General features: G+C 37.2%; 1 protein-coding gene across 11 annotated transcripts in view; it reads left to right on the plus strand.

Moving 5' to 3' along the window:
* WWP1 (WW domain containing E3 ubiquitin protein ligase 1) overlaps positions 1-21,424 on the plus strand; it is a 141,005-nt gene that overhangs the window by 45,364 nt on the left and 74,217 nt on the right. For 6 of the 11 annotated variants that reach the window (XM_015145628.3, XM_077942298.1, XM_077942293.1 and 3 more), the window contains 3 exon segments: positions 8,864-9,001; positions 9,094-9,160; positions 12,759-12,943. In XM_015145628.3, the coding sequence (XP_015001114.2) occupies positions 8,864-9,001; positions 9,094-9,160; positions 12,759-12,943 (390 nt within the window). 11 annotated transcript variants of the gene reach the window in all.

Below are 21,424 nucleotides of genomic sequence, written 5' to 3' on the forward strand. Positions count from 1 at the left end.
CAGACTCTTTTGTGTTTGAATTGCAAAATCAGAATTTATCTCTGCCATTTTTTTTTGTAATAGCTTTGCTTTCCTTCCTACTTACTTTTATATTTCTCTTAGGTAGAGTTTTAATTTTATCACTAGATATCAGGTTGTCTTTTTTTTTGTTTTCTGAATGTTGCCCAGGCCAGTGACTGTTCACAGGTGCTATCCTAGTGTACTGTAGCCTCCAACTCCTGGACTCAAGCGATCCTCCCACCACAGTCTTCTGATGCCACTACACTTGGCTAGGTTGTCTTTTTTGTAAGGATCAATTCTGGAAGCTCCTTGAGTATTTTCTTAATTGTTAGTTTGAAATCTGTGTTTGTTTTCTCCTTCATTATGATTTGCTGCCATTTGTCTTTTGTGTTTCCCCTGGCACACTTACTAATATAATCTAATCATAATCCCTTATTGCCTTTTCTTCCCCCTAGGTATTTCACTGTGTCATCTGTTTGGTCTGTGTTCTGGTTTTGATTGATACTGTTTGTCATTCCTTTATTTCTTGCTTACAATGTTGTTTTGAAATTTTCATGTTTTCCATTGTATTTTTAGTCTTCAAAATATTTCTTTTATAATAGTTCTTAATAATTTCATTTAAACATCTTGGTAGATTATATTAACCAATAATTCTTATTTTATTTGCCTAAGATTTTAAAAGTTTTTCGTAGAACATAAGGATTTATTCTTTTGACTTCTGCAGTCTTTTAAATCAGACCTGAGTTGCTTTTTAATTTTATATTTCCATTTGCTAACAGCCAGTAGAATTCTCTTCTTATTTATGATTTTTTTAAAATAAAAATGCCTTTGTTGTTTTGATATGTTTGGTTCAAAGCTCCCTATCTTCCAAGAAGTTGCATATTTTACCTCAGGTATGCTTTGATAACTTGCTTAAAGTTAGAAACCCTTAAAATTAATTGTATTTTTTACTTTCTTAGATCTGGGACTTTTCTTCATTAAATAAACATTTATTGAGTTTTAGGAAGAAACATAGAAAACATAGAAAGAATATGTGGTTCTGACCACTCCCCCATTCTACCATAGTAGGAACCCAACAGTCTACCATATCAAAATAGATTTTGCAGTTGTTGAGGTCATTTGTTCCTTTTCAGATTTATGAGGCTAATTTCTTCCTTTGTTCAAGGCTCCCTATCGTTTTCTCTTATATTTCATGGTTTTTCATCTGTCTTTTCTGATATATTTGGGGTAATGGTGGGGGAGCGATTTATATGAATAGGCATTTTTTTCTATTTTTGAAGTTTTTTTTTTTAATTTCTTCACCCTTGATGGCATGTGTTATTACAACCATTTGTAACCTTAAATAAAACCCAAGACTCACCTCACATAAATTATTTGTATTGTTTTCCTCAGAATCCAACTCACTGCGGCTTATTAGGGAGATTGTTCCACTTCTTCACATTTAAACCCTAGTGAGCTTTCACTGCTTAACCTTCATCTGTTTTGTATAAGTCCCAAAGCTTTTGCTCCTTTAATCCTCTAATACATTGTCTCAGAATGTTTGTGGATTTAAGCCATCATTTGTGCCTCAGTTAACCTTCAGTTCTGTGTTCAGGTCACTTGAACAACATTCCAAAGTATGGAAATTATTTATTTGGCTCTGCAGAGATGTGTGGTATTTTTAACTTTCTTTCCTTCATGTCACCAGTGTGAGATACTGATATCTGAGGTATGTTTCACTTACTCAGCCTCACTATTGCTTAAAGTACGTAGGAAAAAAAAAAATCCCTCTATTGTCACAGATAAACAAAACTGGGACACTGTTTAGAGTGGTTAGGACATACTTTAATCAGTAATATGTTTTTGCAATAAGGAAGAGATTCCAGCATGAACCAAACCCAATTTTGATTTGTGTAGAGGTTACTGGGTCTTTTAAAAGGAGAATGAAGGAGTGGGGGCGAGGGGTTCAATGGAGGCTCAGTAGAGTCAGGAAAATGAAAAATTACAAAAGCTCGGTCAGTGTAAATGCAATTAGGCCCTTGTGTTTGGTAGCTGGCAAGTAACAAAGTCAGGATTCTGTCCTCCCACAGAGACAGGGAGACAAAAGCCCTATCCTTCCCGATGATTGCATTTTAAAGGAATGTCTTTCAGGCCCTTGAGAAAGACACTCACATATTATAGGAGACAGAGGAAGGATTTACCATTGTAAGCCCTTTTTAGTAAAAGCTCTAAGAAAGAGGAGTCGGGGGCCTATCATCAGGTGTTGGCTACAACAGGCAGTAAATTCTTTTGGCAGCCTTAAGTTTTCTCAGGCAGGCGCTTTAAGGGGAGTTAGGGTTATCCCTAAGAGCCTTGAACTGTTAGAAACTATGGTAGTGCTTGCTGAAGTCTTTCCGTGTGTGTGCAATGGTGGTCCAAGTGGTGCTTGTGGTAGTGAAGTTGCCGATGAAATAATTTGGGCTGAGTTTGCAGTTTTTCTAGGTCAAGATTGAGGCCTAGTCAAGAAGGTTCTGAGGACCCTGACTAGAGTTTGATTAAAGAGAGAATCTTTGTCACTATACCCATAGGTGAAAACCGTAGGAATAGTATAGCTAACATACACATTAGAGTATATTTAGAACTTCACTTTGTGTTTCAATTTTGAGGCTGAGAGAACCACTTTAAATATTCTAGAGAGGAGTGAGATGGCTGCCATTCAAATACTGGTAATTAGACTGAGGTTTTTTATTTATTTATTTTTTATGGTGTTAATAGAACCAAGAACTTAGTTTTTGTCAGGGAAAGCATTTTGAAATCCATTAAGGTCATTTCAAAGTAAATTATGTCCAAAATGATTTATAATGAATAATTCTCTCTTTATATTGAATGGTGGGGAAATACAGCAGAGAAATGTGTCATTTGTGGTACTGGACAGAGTATAATCAAATTGGATTTTATTTTATAATTTTCTTTAGCCTTATTAACTGGGTGAATTTGCTTATTTAGTTTATACTAAGACAAATTTTGTTTTATAAATTCACTTACTATCAACACAAACTCAGACATTTTGAAGTCAAACTTTGAATAAACAGTATTTTCACATTCAGTGATATAAGTGCCTCTTTATTCTTTTTTTTTTTTTTTTTTTTTTTGAGACGGAGTCTCGCTCTGTCTCCCGGGCTGGAGTTGCAGTGGCCGGATCTCAGCTCACTGCAAGCTCCGCCTCCCGGGTTCACGCCATTCTCCTGCCTCAGCCTCCCGAGTAGCTGGGACTACAGGCGCCGCCACCTCGCCCGGCTAGTTTTTTGTATTTTTTAGTAGAGACGGGGTTTCACCATGTTCACCAGGTTGGTCTCGATCTCCTGACCTCGTGATCCACCCGTCTCGGCCTCTTTATTCTTTAGAAATTTTTTTTGTATTGAAATTACTGGGAGGTAAAAGGGAATGCAAAGTTTTCAGGAAGTTCAGCTGCCTTCCTGAAAAGTTCTGCTAATTTATATACACAATGTAGCATATGGCAGTGCCCATTTGTAAATATTTGCCACATTAATTGGTAAAAAAGATGAGTTTTATTATCTAAGCATTTCTTTGATTATTAATAAGGTCAGATGTTTATTAATCATTCATACTTCATCATTTATGATTGTCTCATGCTCTGTACATTTTTTTATTGGTTTGTTTTTTTCTCACTGATTCATAAGAGCTCTTATTTTTTTTCTCTCAGTTAATCATTAGTCTTTTTATTTTTTAATTTGTATTTATTTATTTTTTTTGAGACAGGGTCTCACTCTGTCACCCAGGCTGGAGTGCAGTGGCACGATCTCGGCTCACTGCAACCTCTGCCTCCTGGGTTCTAGCCATTCTCCTTGCCTCAACCTCCCCTCAAGGCTCTTAGGGATAACCCTAGCTACTTAACTTTGTGAGTAGCTGGGACTGCAGGCACGTGCCACCATGCCTGACTAATTTTTGTATTTTTAGTTGAGGCAGGGTTTCTCTGGGTTGGCTAGGCTGATCTCGAACTCCTGGCCTCAAGTGATCCACCCACCTCAGCCTCCCAAAGTGCTAGGATTACAGATTTATTATAAATAAATAAGTAAATAAATTCTGAAATTTTTTGTTACATGGCAGGAAGTGGGAGCTTAACTTTGTGAGTTGTTGAACATTGACTCATAGCATGATATAATGAAAAGACTTAGGAATTAGAAAACTTTGCTATTATTGGGACTGTCGCTTACAAGCTATGTAACCTTATGTATTCATTTTGTTTCTAAAAATTTGGTTTTTCTCATACTTACGAGTACGTTGGCCAGCCTCTAAAATGGCCTCCAAGCATTCATACCTTCTGGTGTTCCAACACCCTTCTGTAGTCCCCCTCCCACACTGTGTCACAGATGATCTGTGTGATCACTAGATTGTGGCAGAAGTGATGGTGTATGACCTCTGAGACTTAGTCGTATAGGCATTTTAGCTTTTGCCTTGTTCTCTTGGAGTACTCACCATGGGAAATCAGCAACCATTGGGAAGACTCTCACAAAGCCCTGTGGAGGGGCACTGAGGTCTCCTCTCAGCAGCCAGCACCCCCACCTGCCAGATGTGTGTGTGCCCCTCTTGAGTTCTTGGCAATAATGAGTGATTATTGTTATTTTTAGCCAGTAAGTTTTAGGATAATTTGTTACTCAGCAATAGATAATACATTGAGCAGTTTTTAAAAACTGCTTCAAAATGTGGCTCTGAGCTAAATAGAAATCTGTGAAACACGTTTTCAACAAATCCGTGATTTATAGAACAAATTACCTACTTATATACCTGCCTCCTCAGAGACTCAAGTTGTTCTGTCTCAAATTGCTAGGAGGTACGAAAAAAATCAGCTTCTGCCTTGTAAGAGTAAGTTCCCCTAGGACAGGACTACCTTAATCACTTAGTTTAAATGTTTCTTAAGCACTTACCTTCTCTCAGCTGCTGAGGATACATCACTGAATTAGTTGGACAAGATCTCTCTGCTCTGCTAGAGATTTCAGTTCGTTTGGGGAGGTCGACTGAAAAACAGAAACATTCTTTTTGTGGTAAGTGCATTGAAGGAAATGAGCAAAGCAGTGGTAAGGAGATCTCCTTTAGGCTAGTCAGGGTTTGTCCTGCTTCTTCCCCAGCTACAGTGCCTGGCACACTGCAGGCACTCAAATATTGAATGGATAAATATGTCTGAGTTGGTTTGTTTATACTATGACAGAATAATATCTTTTTCCCTCTGACACACACATATACATTCACATGTAGATGGGAATTATTTATGTGATTGTCCTTCCAGTTTTATGATCCAAAATGTTATAACTCAATCTTCCATGTTCAGAATTGTGAAATAATATATACTGTAAACACCCTCCCACTGCAGAATACCTAGGTACTGGATTGAACAAATCTTTGTGGCATTGATGATTTTGCAAAAAGGTAGAGGACTGTTCTTCTTAAAAAAAAAAAAAAAAAAAAAAGCCAGGAGATGAGGGGATTGGGGCAAAGAAAACCTCATGAACCAGAATTAGAATAGTCTGCCATACCAATAGCAGATTTAATGATGCTGAGCTTTTGGCTAATAGCCAGAGATAAGGGAGCTGAACTTGAACTCCTCTAGTCTACACTCTTGGGTGTACAATGAAACCACTGTAAAATTAGGGCATATCATCAAACCACTGGTAAAAATTAGCTTAAAATAAGTTTAAGCTAACGTCAGATAATAAACGTAAGGGAATAAGCCACCAGAAGCAGAGGTTTTCCGTAAAGAGACAGATTGTAAACATTTGAGCATGTAGGCCATATGTGGTTTCTGTTACACCAATTAACTTGCCATTTTAACGTGAAAGCAGCCATAGAAAATATGTAAATGAATGAGTGTGACTGTGTTCAAATAAAACTTTATTTATGAAAAATAGGTAATGGGCCAGATTTTTGAGGAGATATTTTAAGAGAGAATGGCTTCAAGTTTTTGAACACTAATGAAAAACGTGAGTCCACAGATTCATACTGTCCCAAACAAGAGAGCAAAGAGAAAGTCATGCCTAGTGACCAGGCCACTAGGTGACCAGGTCAGGATCAAACCCTGACCAGCCTAAAGGAGACCTCCTTACCACTGCTTTGCTCATTTCCTTCAATGCACTTACCACTAAAAGAATGTTTTTGTTTTTTGGTCTACCTCCCCATATCATAGTGAAATGCATAATACCAAAGACAAATAAATTTAAAAAGCAGCTGTAGAGAAAAACTGGGTATTTGCAAAGATTTATGAATTAGAATTGCAGAATTAGTAATAGGAGAAGATAGTGGAAAAATATCTTCAAAGAGTTGAGAGGAGATCATTACCGATATAAAATTATATGTCCAACAAGTCTGTCTTTTGAGGATGAGAATGCAGACATTTATAGATAAATAAAAATGAAAGAACTTACCAAGAAACACACACTAAAGAGATTTTAAAAGGCTGTTCTTTAGGAATCTGGTCAAACAGCTTCATATTTTAAGGAGAAACCAAATCACCAAATTCCAGACACTTGAAATCATGGGAGATGACAAGAATGCAATTGTATGTCAGTCAATATAGTTTTCTTCAGATATTGATTATTAGAGAAAGCTGAAATTTATGCTTTTGTAGTTTTCTTTTTTTTTTTGAGAAGGAGTCTTGCTCTGTCGCCCAGGCTAGAGTGCAGTGGCGCAATCTGGGCTCACTGCAGCCTCTGCCTCCCAGATTCAAGCAATTCTGCCTCAGCCTCCCAAGTAGCTGGGACTACAGGTGCCTGCCACCCAGCTAATTTTTTTGTATTTTTAATAGAGACGGAGTTTCACCATGTTGGCCAGGATGGTCTTGATCTCCTGACTTTGTGATCTACCCGCCTCGGCCTCCCAAAGTGCTGGGATTACAGGCGTGAGCCACTGTGCCTGGCTGCTTTTATAGTTTTTTTGTGTGTGTGCTTTTGTATTTCCTTTAGTTTTTCTAGTTGTTTAATTGGTTTTTTTTTTTGTTTGGTTTTTTTTTGGGGGGATGTAAAGTAGAATTGAGGTCTGTGATGCTACAAATGGTTGGGGTATTCTATAAGGTCTTCTTTTATTACATGGTTTAAACTTTTTTTTTGCAAACAATTTCTTTTTCTTTCCTTCTTTCTTTTTTGAGACAGGGCCTCACTCTGTTACTCCCACTAGAGTGCAATAGTGCATTCATCATTTGCTGCAGCCTTGAACTCCTGGGCTTACAGGATCCTCTCATCTCAGCCTCCTGAGTAGCTGGGAATACAGGAACATGCCACTGCACCTGGCTACTTTTTTAATTTAAAAAATAAAATAGAGACAGGGTCTTGCTATGCTGGCCAGGTTGGTCTTGAACTCCTGGGCTCAAGTGATCCGCCTACCTCACCTCCCAAAATGCTAGGATTAGAGGCGTGAGCCACCATACCTGGCCTTAATTTTTAAATTTTTTATAGAGACTAGATCTCACTGTGTTGCTGGTATCAAACTCCTAACTCAAGGGATCCTCCTGTGTCGGCCTCCCAAAGTGCTGGGGTTACAAGTGTGAGCCACCAGGCCTAGCCACAAAGAATTTCTGTCCAGTGATTAGTAGTTCTAGATTTTTGTCTTGTCTTTTCTGTACATAGATAACTGTGAACATACTTATTCTGGGCATTTGGTAAATGGAGAAGCTCCCCTCCCCACCCAAATTTGTTAAATATAGGAAAGATCAAATATAGGAAAGATCAAAGTTAAGGACTTCATCTAAAACGTGAAATGTTCCGTGATTGCAAAAACTGCAGAAAGCCACTGAAGATCAGATTGAAGTATTTCGCCTCAGTTTGAATAATAAAGTGATCACTGATAACTTTCTCTTTTAGTTTTTATTTTTAAATTATAAATTGACAAATTGTAGTTGTATATATTTATGGGATATGGAGTGATGTTATGATCAATTAATACAATGTGGAATAATTAAACCAAGCGTATTAACATATCTGTCACCTCAAATACTTATGTTTTTTTGGTGTGATGAGAACATTTGGAATTTACTGTTAGCAATTTTGAATGTACCACACATTATTTACTGTGTAAATCACACTGTACAATATCTCAAAGAAACAAAAATTCCTTCTAACTGAAGCTGTATTCTTTTACCTTCATCTCTACTTTTCTCTAAGCCCCTTCTAATAACTATTAATATATAGTCTAATATATAGAAGTCTAATATATCACTTAATACATAGTCTAAATATATAGTCTAATAGAAATTGAAGCAAAATGACCTTGAATTTAAGAAAGAACTAGTTGTTCTAATAATGGGAAGGAAGTATTTATCCTTATATGAAAATGATGATAAACGATTGTCACAATACGTAGCATTTATCGAGCATGTAAACTGTGCTTCAGAAGTGGTGCTAGAGCTTTCTGTATGGTTTTGCATTTGGTCCTCAACACTGTCCCTTTAGTTTGAAATCCATCGTCTCCATTTTGTAATTAAGAAACCAAGGCTTAAAGACGTTTGAGTAAGTTGCTGAATACACGGCCAGTAAGTAGCAGAACTGGAATTTGAAACCAAACTTACCTGACTCTTGTGCAGAAATTTTGCCTCAGCCACAAGAGTCCTCTGTGGTACCTTAAGCTGAAAAGCAAGTTTAGATAATTGCTACAGTTATTATTTAGATGTATTTATATGTTCTCCAACATTTATAATATGCACAGAAGCAATTAAAGCTGATATTGAAAGCATGGGATTGAGGGGGAAAGAGGAATTACTTAACTAAGTGTCAAAGGCATGCAAAGAATTCCTTCCAAATGTCAAGTACTGAATTAGAGTGATTCTTGAAATGTAATTTTGATTTCTGAAGCATTTTTATGTATGGCAAAAGCTTTTAAATTAGAATATTCTTCTTTCTAGTGGAAAGAGTGAAAGAACAATTAAAACTTTCCTTGGAAAACAAGAATGGCATAGCACAGACTGGTGAATTGACAGTTGTGCTTGATGGATTGGTGATTGAGCAAGAAAATATAACAAACTGCAGCTCATCTCCAACCAGTAAGCTAACTTTATATGTTTGTAAAATTTAAAGGAAAAAGAATGAGCAAGAAGTATATAAAAACCTAGTTTCTTTCTTTCTTGTTGTTCAGTAGAAATACAGCAAAATGGTGATGCCTTACATGAAAATGGAGAGCCTTCAGCAAGGACAACTGCCAGGTAGAATATTTTATTTGAATATGGGTGGCGACATGATGTGGAACATATTTCCTGAATAAGAAGTTTTATATTTTACCTTAGTTTAGAATTTGCCACAGTATTTAGAAGCTTATGTCTAAACATGTCATTTGGTTAATTCTTGTGAAAGTAGCTTTTTAAAAAATTACAGCTTTATTGAGATATCATACATATATCATGAAATTCACTTTTTAAAAGTATATGTTTTAATAGTTTTTAATATATTAACATAGTTGTGTTACCTTCTCTACTGTGTGATTTCAGAACATTCTACCCTGAAGAGAAACCATGTATGCATGAGTCCTCACTCTCCATTTTTCCCTGTACCCATAAATCTACTTTTTCTGTGTCTGAATTGTCTGTTCTGGCCATTTTATATACATGGATTCATACAGTATGTGATCTTTTGTGACTGGCTTCTTTTTCTCAGCATGTTTCAAAGTTCATTTATGTTGTAGCATGTACAGTGCTTTATTTCCTTTTATTGAAAATGGCTTTTTAAAATCTGTATTTAGACATATTTTATAAGTACAGTCAGTTACTATGGATAAATAGGTATCATACCGCTCTCTGGATTGGCATTATGCTGTAAATCATGAGAAGGTAAATGCTCCACAGATTGTGGCCTTCTTTCAGACATCATTGTGGCCTTCCCTCAGATATATCATTCTAACATTTCAGAAACACCCTGGCATTCACAGTTCGTGACAATTAATAAAGGTTTTTTTTGTTTGAAGTAATTTAAATTGGAATAAAAGTATATAATAGATCAAATAAAGTGGAATTAGCACCTGAAAATATACTGTTGTAAAACGGACTCATTACCTTTGAAAAAGCATACTGGTATGTGACAAAGTGTGACCTTTATTAATCTATAGTTTTTAGTATCATTTCTTCTAACCTGCCATTTAGTGATTCTCATTAGACCACTTGAACAGATAAGTATGCCTTCTGAATGTATATTTGGTTTAAGTAAATATATTTAATGTCCATGTAATTAAAAAAATTTTAGATGGGTAGAGGAGCTTGAATTACTACCAAATATTGTCGATTGCATAGTAAGACTCTTTGAATTAAAGATTAGTTCTATAGTACCAGGAGAAATTCAGATGGGTTATTTTACCTAGACTTCTGAATCACTGATTCTTGCTAGTTGCCTGGGGAGGGGTGTACAAATCACAATCATTTCAGTCTTAACCTGCCCAAACTTCCTAAACACATCTTGTTCCAAATGTATAGGTGACAAGGGAAAGGAGGGTGGGATTCATTAATCATTTGTTCATTCAACAGATACTTACTGAATGCCTGTTTGATGCCAGACATTAGTTCAGGTACTAAGAATACCAGCCGTGTTCCCATGAAATTGACATTCTGTTGAGATAAAGGTAGATAGTAGGCTGGGCACGGTGGCTCGTGCCTGTAATCCCAGTACTTTGGGAGGCTGAGGCGTGCAGATCATGAGGTCAGGAGTTCCAGACCAGCCTGGCCAACATGGTGAAACCCTGTCTCTACTAAAAATACAAAAAAATTAGCCAGGCGTGGTGGTGCGCACCTGTAATCCCAGCTACTTGGGAATCTGAGGCAGGAGAATTGCTTGAACCCGGGAGGCAGAGGTTGCAGTGAGCTGAGATCACGCCATTGCACTCCAGCTCTGGGTGACAGAGCAAGACTTCATCTCGGGGGGGGGGGGGGGGAATATATATATGTATAGTAAACAACAGAAGACATAAATACACTAATTGGACATAGCAATAAGCACTATGAAGTCATTTAAACGGGACAAGATGACAGGAATGGAAGGGAGCCTATTTTTAAGAGATGCCAAGGAATCATCTCTGAGGAAGTGTGATTTGAGCTAAGATTAATAAGCCAAGAATGAACCATCTGTGCAGAGTTCTGAGGGAAGAACTTTAAACTTTTCTGATAATTTCATAGTTATTATGTTTTACCACCTGGCATATCATAATTTGTAATAAACATTTGAAGACTGTTCAGTATGTTTTTGATATTCAGTAAAATCGATTATCTGCTGCAAAGTGAGCAAGGATGAGCTCAGAGAGAAATAGGTTAGAGAGAAGATGGGATAAAGGTGTAGTTGATTTTCAAAAGATTTGTTGGCTAACCAGGAGAGTGACATGATGATCTGGTTTATATTTTTAAAACAATGCTCAGGCTGCTCTGTGGAGAGTAGATATGGGATGACCTGTGTATTTGGAAAAGCACTCCTGGCCACTTACAATTTCCAACTCCTTTAAAATTTTTTTGTTTTGTTTTTTTTAAACACTGTGTCTCACCAAATCGCCAGCTCCTTCCACTGCCAATAAGACTTAAAATGTTTGATTTTGTTGTTAGAGTTACTTATTTGCTAATGTATATACTACACATTTTTATAGTTCTGGGGTATAATATTTAGCTTTTTTTGATCATCCTGTAGTCATGATTTTAGTGCCTCGTATATGCTAATTTGTAATCAATATCTGAAGACTGTTTTTCACTTATTTTTCAAGATTTAATAAAGTTATAATAGTTTCATGCCAGGTACAATGGCTCACACCTATAATCCCAGCACTTTGGGGGTCAAGATGGGAGGATCGCTTGAGGCCAGGAATTCGAGACCAGCCTGGGCAACAAAGGGAGATCCAATCTCTACAAAAATTTAAAAAATTAGCTGGACACTGTGATGCATGCCTGTGCTCTTAGCTGATCAAGAGGCTGAGGCAGGAGGATTATTTGAGCCTAAGAGGTTGAGGCTGCAGTGAGCCACTGCACTCCAGCCTTGGTGACAAAGTGAGACCCTGTCTCTAAAAAAAAAAGAAAATTTACAATAGTTTGTACTTGATTTTTATGATTCATATAATTTCATGAACTTTTTGAAACTACTTTCTTTTAGAGCTTTTAAAATAGATTAATATTAGTCTTAAATATTTAAAATGTACAATTTGAATATTTTTGTGAGAGACCTTATTTATTTTGACTTAGTATGTTTGTATACTTCAGTATTTTTTTATCTGCAGAATGGATATACTTAGAACTGAAAAGTAATTAAAACGTTAATATAAAACATGTCATATCTTTGTTCATTACCTCTCATTCTACTTGAAATGTAAGAACTCAATTGTTTGGAAATAGAATCTAAAAAATTATTTTTATTTTTATTTTATTTATTTATTTTTTGAGACGGAGTCTCGCTCTGTCGCCCAGGCTGGAGTGCAGTGGCCGGATCTCAGCTCACTGCAAGCTCCGCCTCCCGGGTTCACGCCATTCTCCTGCCTCAGCCTCCCGAGTAGCTGGGACTACAGGCGCCCGCCACCTCGCCCGGCTAGTTTTTTCTATTTTTTAGTAGAGACGGGGTTTCACCGTGTTAGCCAGGATGGTCTCGATCTCCTGACCTCATGATCCGCCCGTCTCGGCCTCCCAAAGTGCTGGGATTACAGGCTTGAGCCACCGCGCCCGGCAAAAATTTTTAAAAAATAAATAACAGAAACTTAAGAGAACTCAATAAATAATTCTTATGAAAATTCTCATGAAATGTTGTTGACTTGTACTTAAATGATTGAAATAAGGCATTTTTTTTTTCAAGGTTGGCTGTTGAAGGCACGAATGGAATAGATAATCATGTACCTACAAGCACTCTAGTCCAAAACTCATGCTGCTCGTATGTAGTTAATGGAGACAACACACCTTCATCTCCATCTCAGGTTGCTGCCAGACCCAAAAATACACCAGCTCCAAAACCACTCACATCTGAGCCTGCCGATGACACTGGTAAGCAAGGCTATTTTTGACACCTTGTTTAAAGGAAAAGTAAATAAAGTTTATGTATCCATCCATGCCTACACTTCCCTTTTTGTGCAGTCCAGTCTTTTTGTGTGTGTGTGTGTGTGTGAGATGGAGTCTCACTCTATTGCCCAGTCTGGAGTGCAGTGGTGCGATCTCGGCTCACTGCAACCTCTGCCTCCTGGGTTCAAGCAATTCTCCTGCCTCGGCCTCCTGAGCAGTTGGGACTACAGGCACCCACCACCACGCCCAACTATAAGTTGTTGTATTTTTAGTAGAGACAGAGTTTCACCTCTTTGGCAACTGGCTGGTCTCGAACTCCTGACCTCAAGTGATCTGCCCGCCTCAGCCTCCCTAAAGTGTTGGGATGACAGGCATGAGCCACTGCACCCAGCCTGTGCAGTCTTTCTTAATATTCTAGTCTATGATAGGAATTTAAAAATTACAATGCCTGAAATTTTTCCTAATAATTTGAAACTTTCTGGATTGTTTAGGAAGATATTTCAAAAATATTTTAGAGGTCAGAACGTTTACTAAGCAAGTGCATATATGAGAGCTAGATTCTTAAGCTTTACGCCACAAAAAGTACTGTGTAATTCATGGTATAAAATATACTTCTGAAAGAACTTTAGTTAATTCATTGATTTCTTAGTAAAAGTAAGTAATGAATGGTTCTTTTATCCCCTCTTTCAGTATATAAATTTATTATTCTTGGCATCTAACTTGGTGGAAAAATGTACTAGGAGTTGAATAGCTCTCAGAAAGTTTATTTTCCAAAAGTAAGCTTTACTGTATTATAGAAGGAATGCCTAAGGAAGATGTCCTCTATAATCCTTAGTGGACTCAGTTATAAGATTCACAAATGTTTTGTTTGGTCATTGTATATTAACTCTTTCAGGTGAGTCTCCTGAAACTTAAACATCTTAGGATGTTTTTAAGATTATTAGCACACATATTGGGAATTAAGTTGAAATCCTGGTCTTTTTATTGAAGAGCCTGTATTCCTCCCTGTGTTTGTCCATTTCTGGGAAAGTATTCAGAAGTAGAAATACGTAAAGAAGCAATTCAGTATTTACATTAAAATAGATGGACCTTTTTGATAATGAGTCTTTTTTTTTTTTTTTTTTTTTTTTTTTTGAGACAGAGTCTCACTCTGTTGCCCAGGCTGGAGAGTGGTGGCAGGATTTCAGCTCACTACAACTTCTGCCTCCTGGGTTCAAGAGATTCTTGTGCCTTAGCCTCATGAGTAGCTGGGATTACAGGTGTGCGCCACCATGTCCCCCTAATTTTTGTATTTTTAGTAGAGACGGGGTTTCATCATATTGACCAGGCTGGTCTCAAACTCCTGACTTCAAGTGATCCACCTGCCTCAGCCTCCCAAAGTGCTGGGATGACAGGCGTGAGCCACTGTACCCAGCCAGTAATAAGTCTTAATTATGTATTTTTATCCAAGGTTGGTATTTGGGGGATGTTTACCAGGAGTTGTCTGAGAGTTTTCGTAAACATTGAGAACTGACACGTGAATGATATCTTTAAAATTTAATTTCTTTAATAATGCTCCCCTTAAAAAAAAAAAAAAAAAAGAAGTAGACTAAAAGATGGTTTCCCAAGTACTCACAGTAGGTAGAATTTTTTAGTCTTAATTTAAGGTTGCTAGAAAACAAAGAGAGTAGATACAAATATTATGAAATTAATGAGCAAAGTTCATGTATTTTCTGATTTTCACCTACTTTCTAGTAAGAACATTTGTCTCTGATAGTTCTGTTAGCAAAGCAGAAAAGGAAATATCATCTTGGATTATTCAGGTTATTTCTAAATTAAGAACAGATCAGTTATAATTGCTACTATTTCTAATACAGGTGGAGTATCTCTAATCTAAAAAATCTCAAATCTAAAATGCTCCAACATCTGAAACTGTTTGAGCATTGACTTGATGCTGAAATTTCAGAAATGCTCACTGGAGCATTTCAGATTTTGGATTAGGGATGCTAAACTGGCAAGTAAAATGCACATATTCCAAAATTTAAACAAATATCTGAAATCTGAAACATTTCTGGTTCCAAGCATTTTAGATAAGGGATATTCACCTTGAATATGGATTTGGAGGTTTTGCTCTTATTCCTAAAATATTCAGCTGATTGAATACATCTGTGAAAATATCCCTTGACCACTAATTAGTTGTATGTTTTGGCATGTGGATGTATTCAGATGTTGATGTAAAAAGGAGAAGAAATTGAGGCTTTCCTCATCATAGAATCTTAATTTATACCTCTACAGCTTGTCTGATACTGTGTAGATTCTTTCCATTGGTAATAAGTTCAGTTCTCACATTTCTTTCTTATTTATCCTTGCCTAAAATTTTAAGGTAAAAATAAAACGGATGTGAGGAACTAGAAATGAAGGTCTTATCATAATTCTCATGACATTTCATAGTAACTATAAGGAAATCTATGACAATCTGAAAAATAGTGATAATAGCTCCTATTTGTGCCCTGCATGTTCTAAATAGTATATATGCATTAACAGATTTATCTCTCTCACAATAACTCTTTGAAATAGGTGGTAGTATTTTTCCTTTTCTCTGATGAAGGAACTGAGGCACTGAGAGGGCACAGCTAAGAAATAGAAGAACTGTAATTGACATTCCACTATCTGGCTATTGATTCTGTGCGCTTTGCTTTCTTCCTATTCATTTTGATGTGTGTGATTTTTATAGGATCTCAAAGCTATACAGTTCATCTTTTATGCTGCTAGGCTTCAAACAGCATTCCCCTAGCCTTTTCACCACCTCTGATTATTGCTAGTGACATCTGACAAAACAATCCAACTGTCATCATTCTATTGGCTGGTTTACAGAGGCTTCCGGAACCTGTTCTGTTGGTAGCAGCCATTTAACTGATGGCTTTTTGGATGGTTGTTCATCACTTAATAGGAGGATGAATTCAGGTATCTTTTCAAGGAGTGGGTAATCCCTGTCCTTCTAAGATGTTGGTGTAAGATGGCATTACTTTTTCTAATTAAGGATTTCAAAAATTAGCTTTTGTTTTTGGAGATGGGATGGAGGTGTGTATATTCTGTGTATAACATGTTAAATGTTTTTAATCCCTTAATCTGCAATTCCACAAGCTTGAAATCTCTGAAACCAAAAGGTGTTTGTTTTTTATTGTTATTTATTTATTTTTTTGGTAAACTCATTTGGTGGCAAAATTACTAGAACTGATGGAAGGCTATTTATGGTTTTTACTTATCGTGCTTACTATGCATATCTCTGCATTTTGCTGCAGAAATATTAATGTATTTAGTCATGATGTGTGACCCCTAAACCCCCTCCAGGCATAGTGTAATATACAATATATATGCCTTTACCTTTGTTTGTTTGTTTTTTTGAGACAGGGTCTTGCCCTGACTTCCAGGCTGGAGTGCAGTAACCCCATCATGGCTCACTGTAGCTCCGACCTCCTGGGCTCAAGTGATCCTCCTGCCTCAGCCCCCTGAATAGTTGGGACTACAGGCATGTGCCACCATGCCTGGCTAATATTAAGATTTTTTGTAGAGATGAGGTCTTTCCATATTGCCCAGGCTGGTCTCAATCTCCTGGCCCCAAGCAATCATACCACCTCACCTTCCCAAATTGTTGGGATTACAGGGGTGAGCTACCATGTTGTCCACTGCTACCTTTCTAAATTCCAAAAAGTTATGAATTCTGGAACACACCTGGCACTTAAGGTTTCAGATTAGGGATCATGGGCCAGTACTAAGGTAATTTAAGACAAATGATATATTTTTGTCAAAGACAGTATTATACATGAAGGCTTCCCCCTCCCCCAACTCCTGTTCTTTTGAAGCTTGAGTAAGGGGATCCATTTGACAGTTTAGTTGCTATGAAGATTGGCAGGTATTCCAGGTTAAAATGGGAGGCAATCATAATGTAGTAATCCTAGCACTTTGGGAGGCAGGTGGATCACGAGGTCAGGAGATAGAGGCCATCCTCGCTAACATGGTGAAACCCCATCTCTACTAAAAATACAAAAAATTAGCCGGGCGTGGTGGTGGGCACCTATAGTCCCACCTACTCAGGAGACTGAGGCAGGAGAATGGTGTGAACCCAGGAGGCGGAGCTTTCAGTGAGCAGAGGTCGCACCACTGCACTCAAACCTGGGCGACAGAGCGAGACTCTGTCTCAAAAAAAAAGATTAGATTTAGCCTCTGACAGGAGGTAACGTGGTGTCTCAGCTCAACCACTTACCATGTTAACTCTGTAACCTTGGACAAATTTAGCATCCTAAAAATTTATGAAAAGAGGATAATATCTGACTACCTTATAGAACAGTTTTGGAGGTTAAATGAGATAATCTAAAACATAATAGTCCTTGGAGAGTGGTATTTAAGGAAAATATATTCTTTTCTACTTTGTTCCTCTGGTCATAATTTCTAGTGTAAAATAACTTTTTCTAATATGTAGTTATTATTTTATTAATCAAGTAGATCAGAGCTCAGTGTGGTAAGTTTCGTAGAGAACTAAATGATATCACAAGTTTATTGTATTTTTTTAGCTCTATAAATATACAAAAAGTTGCAAAGAAATGTCTAGGAAGGTCTCATGTACCCTTCACCAGCCTCCTCCAGTGTTAACATCTTGTACAACTATTTTGTATCAAAATCAGGAAATTTACATGAATATAACCCATAGAGCTTGTTCACATTTCACCATTTCTACCTGCGTGTGCCTGTGTGTTTCTGTACAGTTTTTTGTCACGCATATGGCTTCATGTACCACCAGTTCAATCCAGATACAGTACTGTACCATCACCAGAAGACTCCTTCATGATGTACCCTCTTTAAAGCCACATCCACTCTCAAGTGTGAACTGAATATTAAAGAAACTTGCTGTGTATATGCAAACAGTTATTTTTCATGTCGTAATTTTAAAATGGAGAAAAAATGGTATTTAGTATTTCTACTTTTTTCTTCTTTATATTTGAATGTACTTTTAGAGTGAGGACAATTGCATGGTGCTTTGAAATGGATATACCATAAAGTTCATGCGAAAATTAACCTCTCAAAGACTAAACATAAAGTTAGGAAGATATGTCTTATAACCCAGAAGTCATAATGGCTGCAAGTAAGGCTTGGGATATGTTCATTAAGAAACCAAGTCAGTGAGTGTGGTCTTATGTCTTGTGGAGATGAGATGGTTTGCATAAGCTTCTGCTATCATACCTGTTACATAAGATTTTAATTTTTTGCCCCATGTTTCTGCATGAGCAGGGAGCCTACCATCCTGTCCTTCATCTTTCCTTTTTCTTTCCTTCTTTTTTCGGTTTTATCTGTTCAGTCTTTCTTATATCCATTTGTCAACAGATGTTTATTTTGCAGCTACCATAGGCTGCACACTGCCAGGTGGCTGGGCACATAGGTATCAGAGTTTCTCAATTTCAGCACTATTGACATATTGGCCCAGGTAATTCTTTGTTGTAGGGGGCTGTCCTGTGCATTATATTAATAGAATGTTTAGCAGTATTCCTGACCTGTATGCACTAGGTGCCAGCAACATCTTGCCTTCTCCTAGTTGTGATGACAAAATGCATTTACAGACATTACTAAATGTCTTTGGAGGTGGGGAGAGCAGAATCTTCCCTAGTCAAGAACCATTGATATATATGAACAGTAATCTCTCCAATCAAATATTATTGTGGCATCTTAATGCAGTTCTGAGCAGTATTGAAGAACAAACATTTGTTGAATTATTGAATAGAAATAACTTGTTTCTAAGCTAGCTTTTTTAAATTAATAGATTTTATATTTTAGAACAGTTTTAGATTTACAGGAAAATTGGGCAGATTGTAGAGTGTTTCCATATGTCCTCCCACCCCACTCAGAGTTTTTCTCTTATTAACATTTTGCATTACTGTGGTATGTTTGTTACAATTAATGAACCATTATTAATACATTGTTATTAACTAAAGTCCATAGTTTATGTTACCTTACATTAAGGTTCCTTCTTTGTGTTGTACTGGTTCTGTGGGTTTGAGAAATTCATATTGTCATGTTTCATTTATTCATCCCTCAAACCCTTTGCAACCACTGTTTTTAAATACTGTCTCTGTAGTTTTGTCCTTTCCAGGATGTTACATAATTGGAGTCCTACAGTGTGTGTAGCCTTTTCACATTGGCTTCTTTCACTTAGCAATGTGCATTTAAGGTTTCTCCATGTTTTTTTGTGACTTGACTTCCTCATTTCTTTTTATCACTAAATATTCACTTATTAAGGCTCCTTGGTTACTGCAGTTTTTGGCAATTGTGAAAAACATTGCTATATACATTTGTGTGCAGGCTTATATTCACACAACTTATATTGTGTGAATATAAGTTTTCAATTCATTTGTACTGAGGAGTGAGAGTGGTGGGTTGTGTTTTTAAAGTATGTTTACTTTTGTAACATACGGCCAAACTGTCTTTCAAAGTGTCTGTACTCCTGCATTCCCACTGCAATGAATGAGAATTTGTAGTGCTTTGCATCTGACCAACATTTGCATTTCAAGGAGAGTTTATTGTGTATTATTATTTTAACAATACTGAATCTTCCCATTGAGAGATATTTTATGTCTGTATTCATTCTGTCTTTTTAGTAATGTTTTTAAAAATGTTTTCTTCATGCTGGGTGTGCAGTGGCTCATGCCTGTAATCCCAGCATTTTGGGAGGCCCAGGCTGGGGAATCACTTGAGATCAGGAGTTCAAGACCAGCTTGGCCAACATGATGAAACCCTGTCTCTACTAAAAATGCAAAAAAAATTAGCCGGGTGTGGTGGCACACGCCTATAATTCCAGCTACTAGGGAGGCCGAGGCAGGAGAATCACTTGAACCTGGGGTGCTGAGGTTGCAGTGAGCTGAGATTGCACTACTGCACTCTAGTCTGGGTGACAGAGCAAGACTCTGTCTCAAAAAAAAAAAAAAAAATTTTTTTTTTAAATGTAATCTTGATGTTGATCTTGTGTCTGTTTATTTTGCTGAAATGTTTTAGCTCCAATTAATTGGTTCTAATGGGTTTTTTAAAAAAATTTTCTTGTGTGTTCTAAATAAATAATCTATTTGTCATTTTCATTACAAATGAGTTTTACCGTCTTCTTTCCAATGCTGTTATGACTTTTCTTAATGGATTTTCAAATATAATCAATATTGAATTGGCATGGTAATTGTGATCTTCTTTGTTTTGTTGCTGATTTTAATTTACTCTTTTTCTTTTTCTTTTTTTTTTTTTTTTCAGACAGAGTCTTGCTCTTTTGCCCAGGCTAGAGTACAGTGGCGTGATCCCGGCTCACTGCAACCTCCACCTCCTGGATTCCAGCGATTCTCCTGCCTCAGCCTCCTAAGTAGATGGGATTATAGGCACACACCACCACACCCAGCTAATTTTCCTATTTTTTGGCAGAGATGGGGTTTCAGCATGTTGGTCGGGCTGGTCTCGAACTCCTGACCTCGTGATCCACCCGCTTCGGCCTCCCAAAGTGCTAGGATTACAGGCATGAGCCACCACGCCCAGCCCTGATTTTAATTTATTCTTGATCTTAATAGAAGTTCTTACAATAGGCTGTAATCCCAGTACTTTGGGAGGCCATGTAATCCCAGGCATGTAAAAACATGCCTGTAATCCCAGCACTTTGGGAGGCCAAGTCGGGTGGTTCATTGTGGTCAGGAGTTCGAGACTTCCCTGGCCAACAAGGTGAAACCCCGTCTCTACCAAAAAAATAGGAAAATTAACGGGACTTGGTGACAGGCGCCTGTAATCCCAGCTACTTGGGGGGCTGAGGAAGGAGAATCATTTGAACCTGGGAGACGGAGGTTGCAATGAGCTGTGATCGCGCCACTGCATGCCAGCCTGGGCCACAGAGCGAGACGCCATCTCAAAAAAAAAAAAAAAAAGAGGTTCTTAAAATGTTTTACAATTATTGTATATTAATGACTATAGGTTTGTGATAGATAATCTAGATTACTTGTGAATTTTTCCTGATTCTTCTTGTCAGGTATTTTACCAAGATTTTCTTGAATGCTTTTGGTTTGTATTGAAAATAATCATATGATGTTTATCCTTTAATCTGCTAACATAGTAGATTTTCTGATGTAGTTTCCTAATATCAAATCATCCTTGAATTTATACATGATGTTAGTCTATAGTCTTCTTGTTCTGTTGTTGTTCAGTTTCAGCTTTGAAAGGTTACATTACATTACCTTCCCAGAATGAGTTAGGACACTCCTTTTCACTTTTTCTCCCCTAATGTGTTATAACACCTTAAATAACGTAGGAATGATCTATCTGATAAAGTCTTCATAGAATTTTCTCAGAAACCTTTCTGAGCCTGGGGCCTTTAGGAGCAATGGTATTAGAACTTTCATCACCTTTTCCATTGCTACTCTGATTTGTCTTTTTTTTCTTTCCTTTGAGTTAGTTTAGCTAATTTCAAACTCATTG

The sequence above is a fragment of the Macaca mulatta genome, chromosome 8 (genome assembly GCF_049350105.2).
Source record: "Macaca mulatta isolate MMU2019108-1 chromosome 8, T2T-MMU8v2.0, whole genome shotgun sequence".
Taxonomy (NCBI): Eukaryota; Metazoa; Chordata; class Mammalia; order Primates; family Cercopithecidae; genus Macaca; species Macaca mulatta.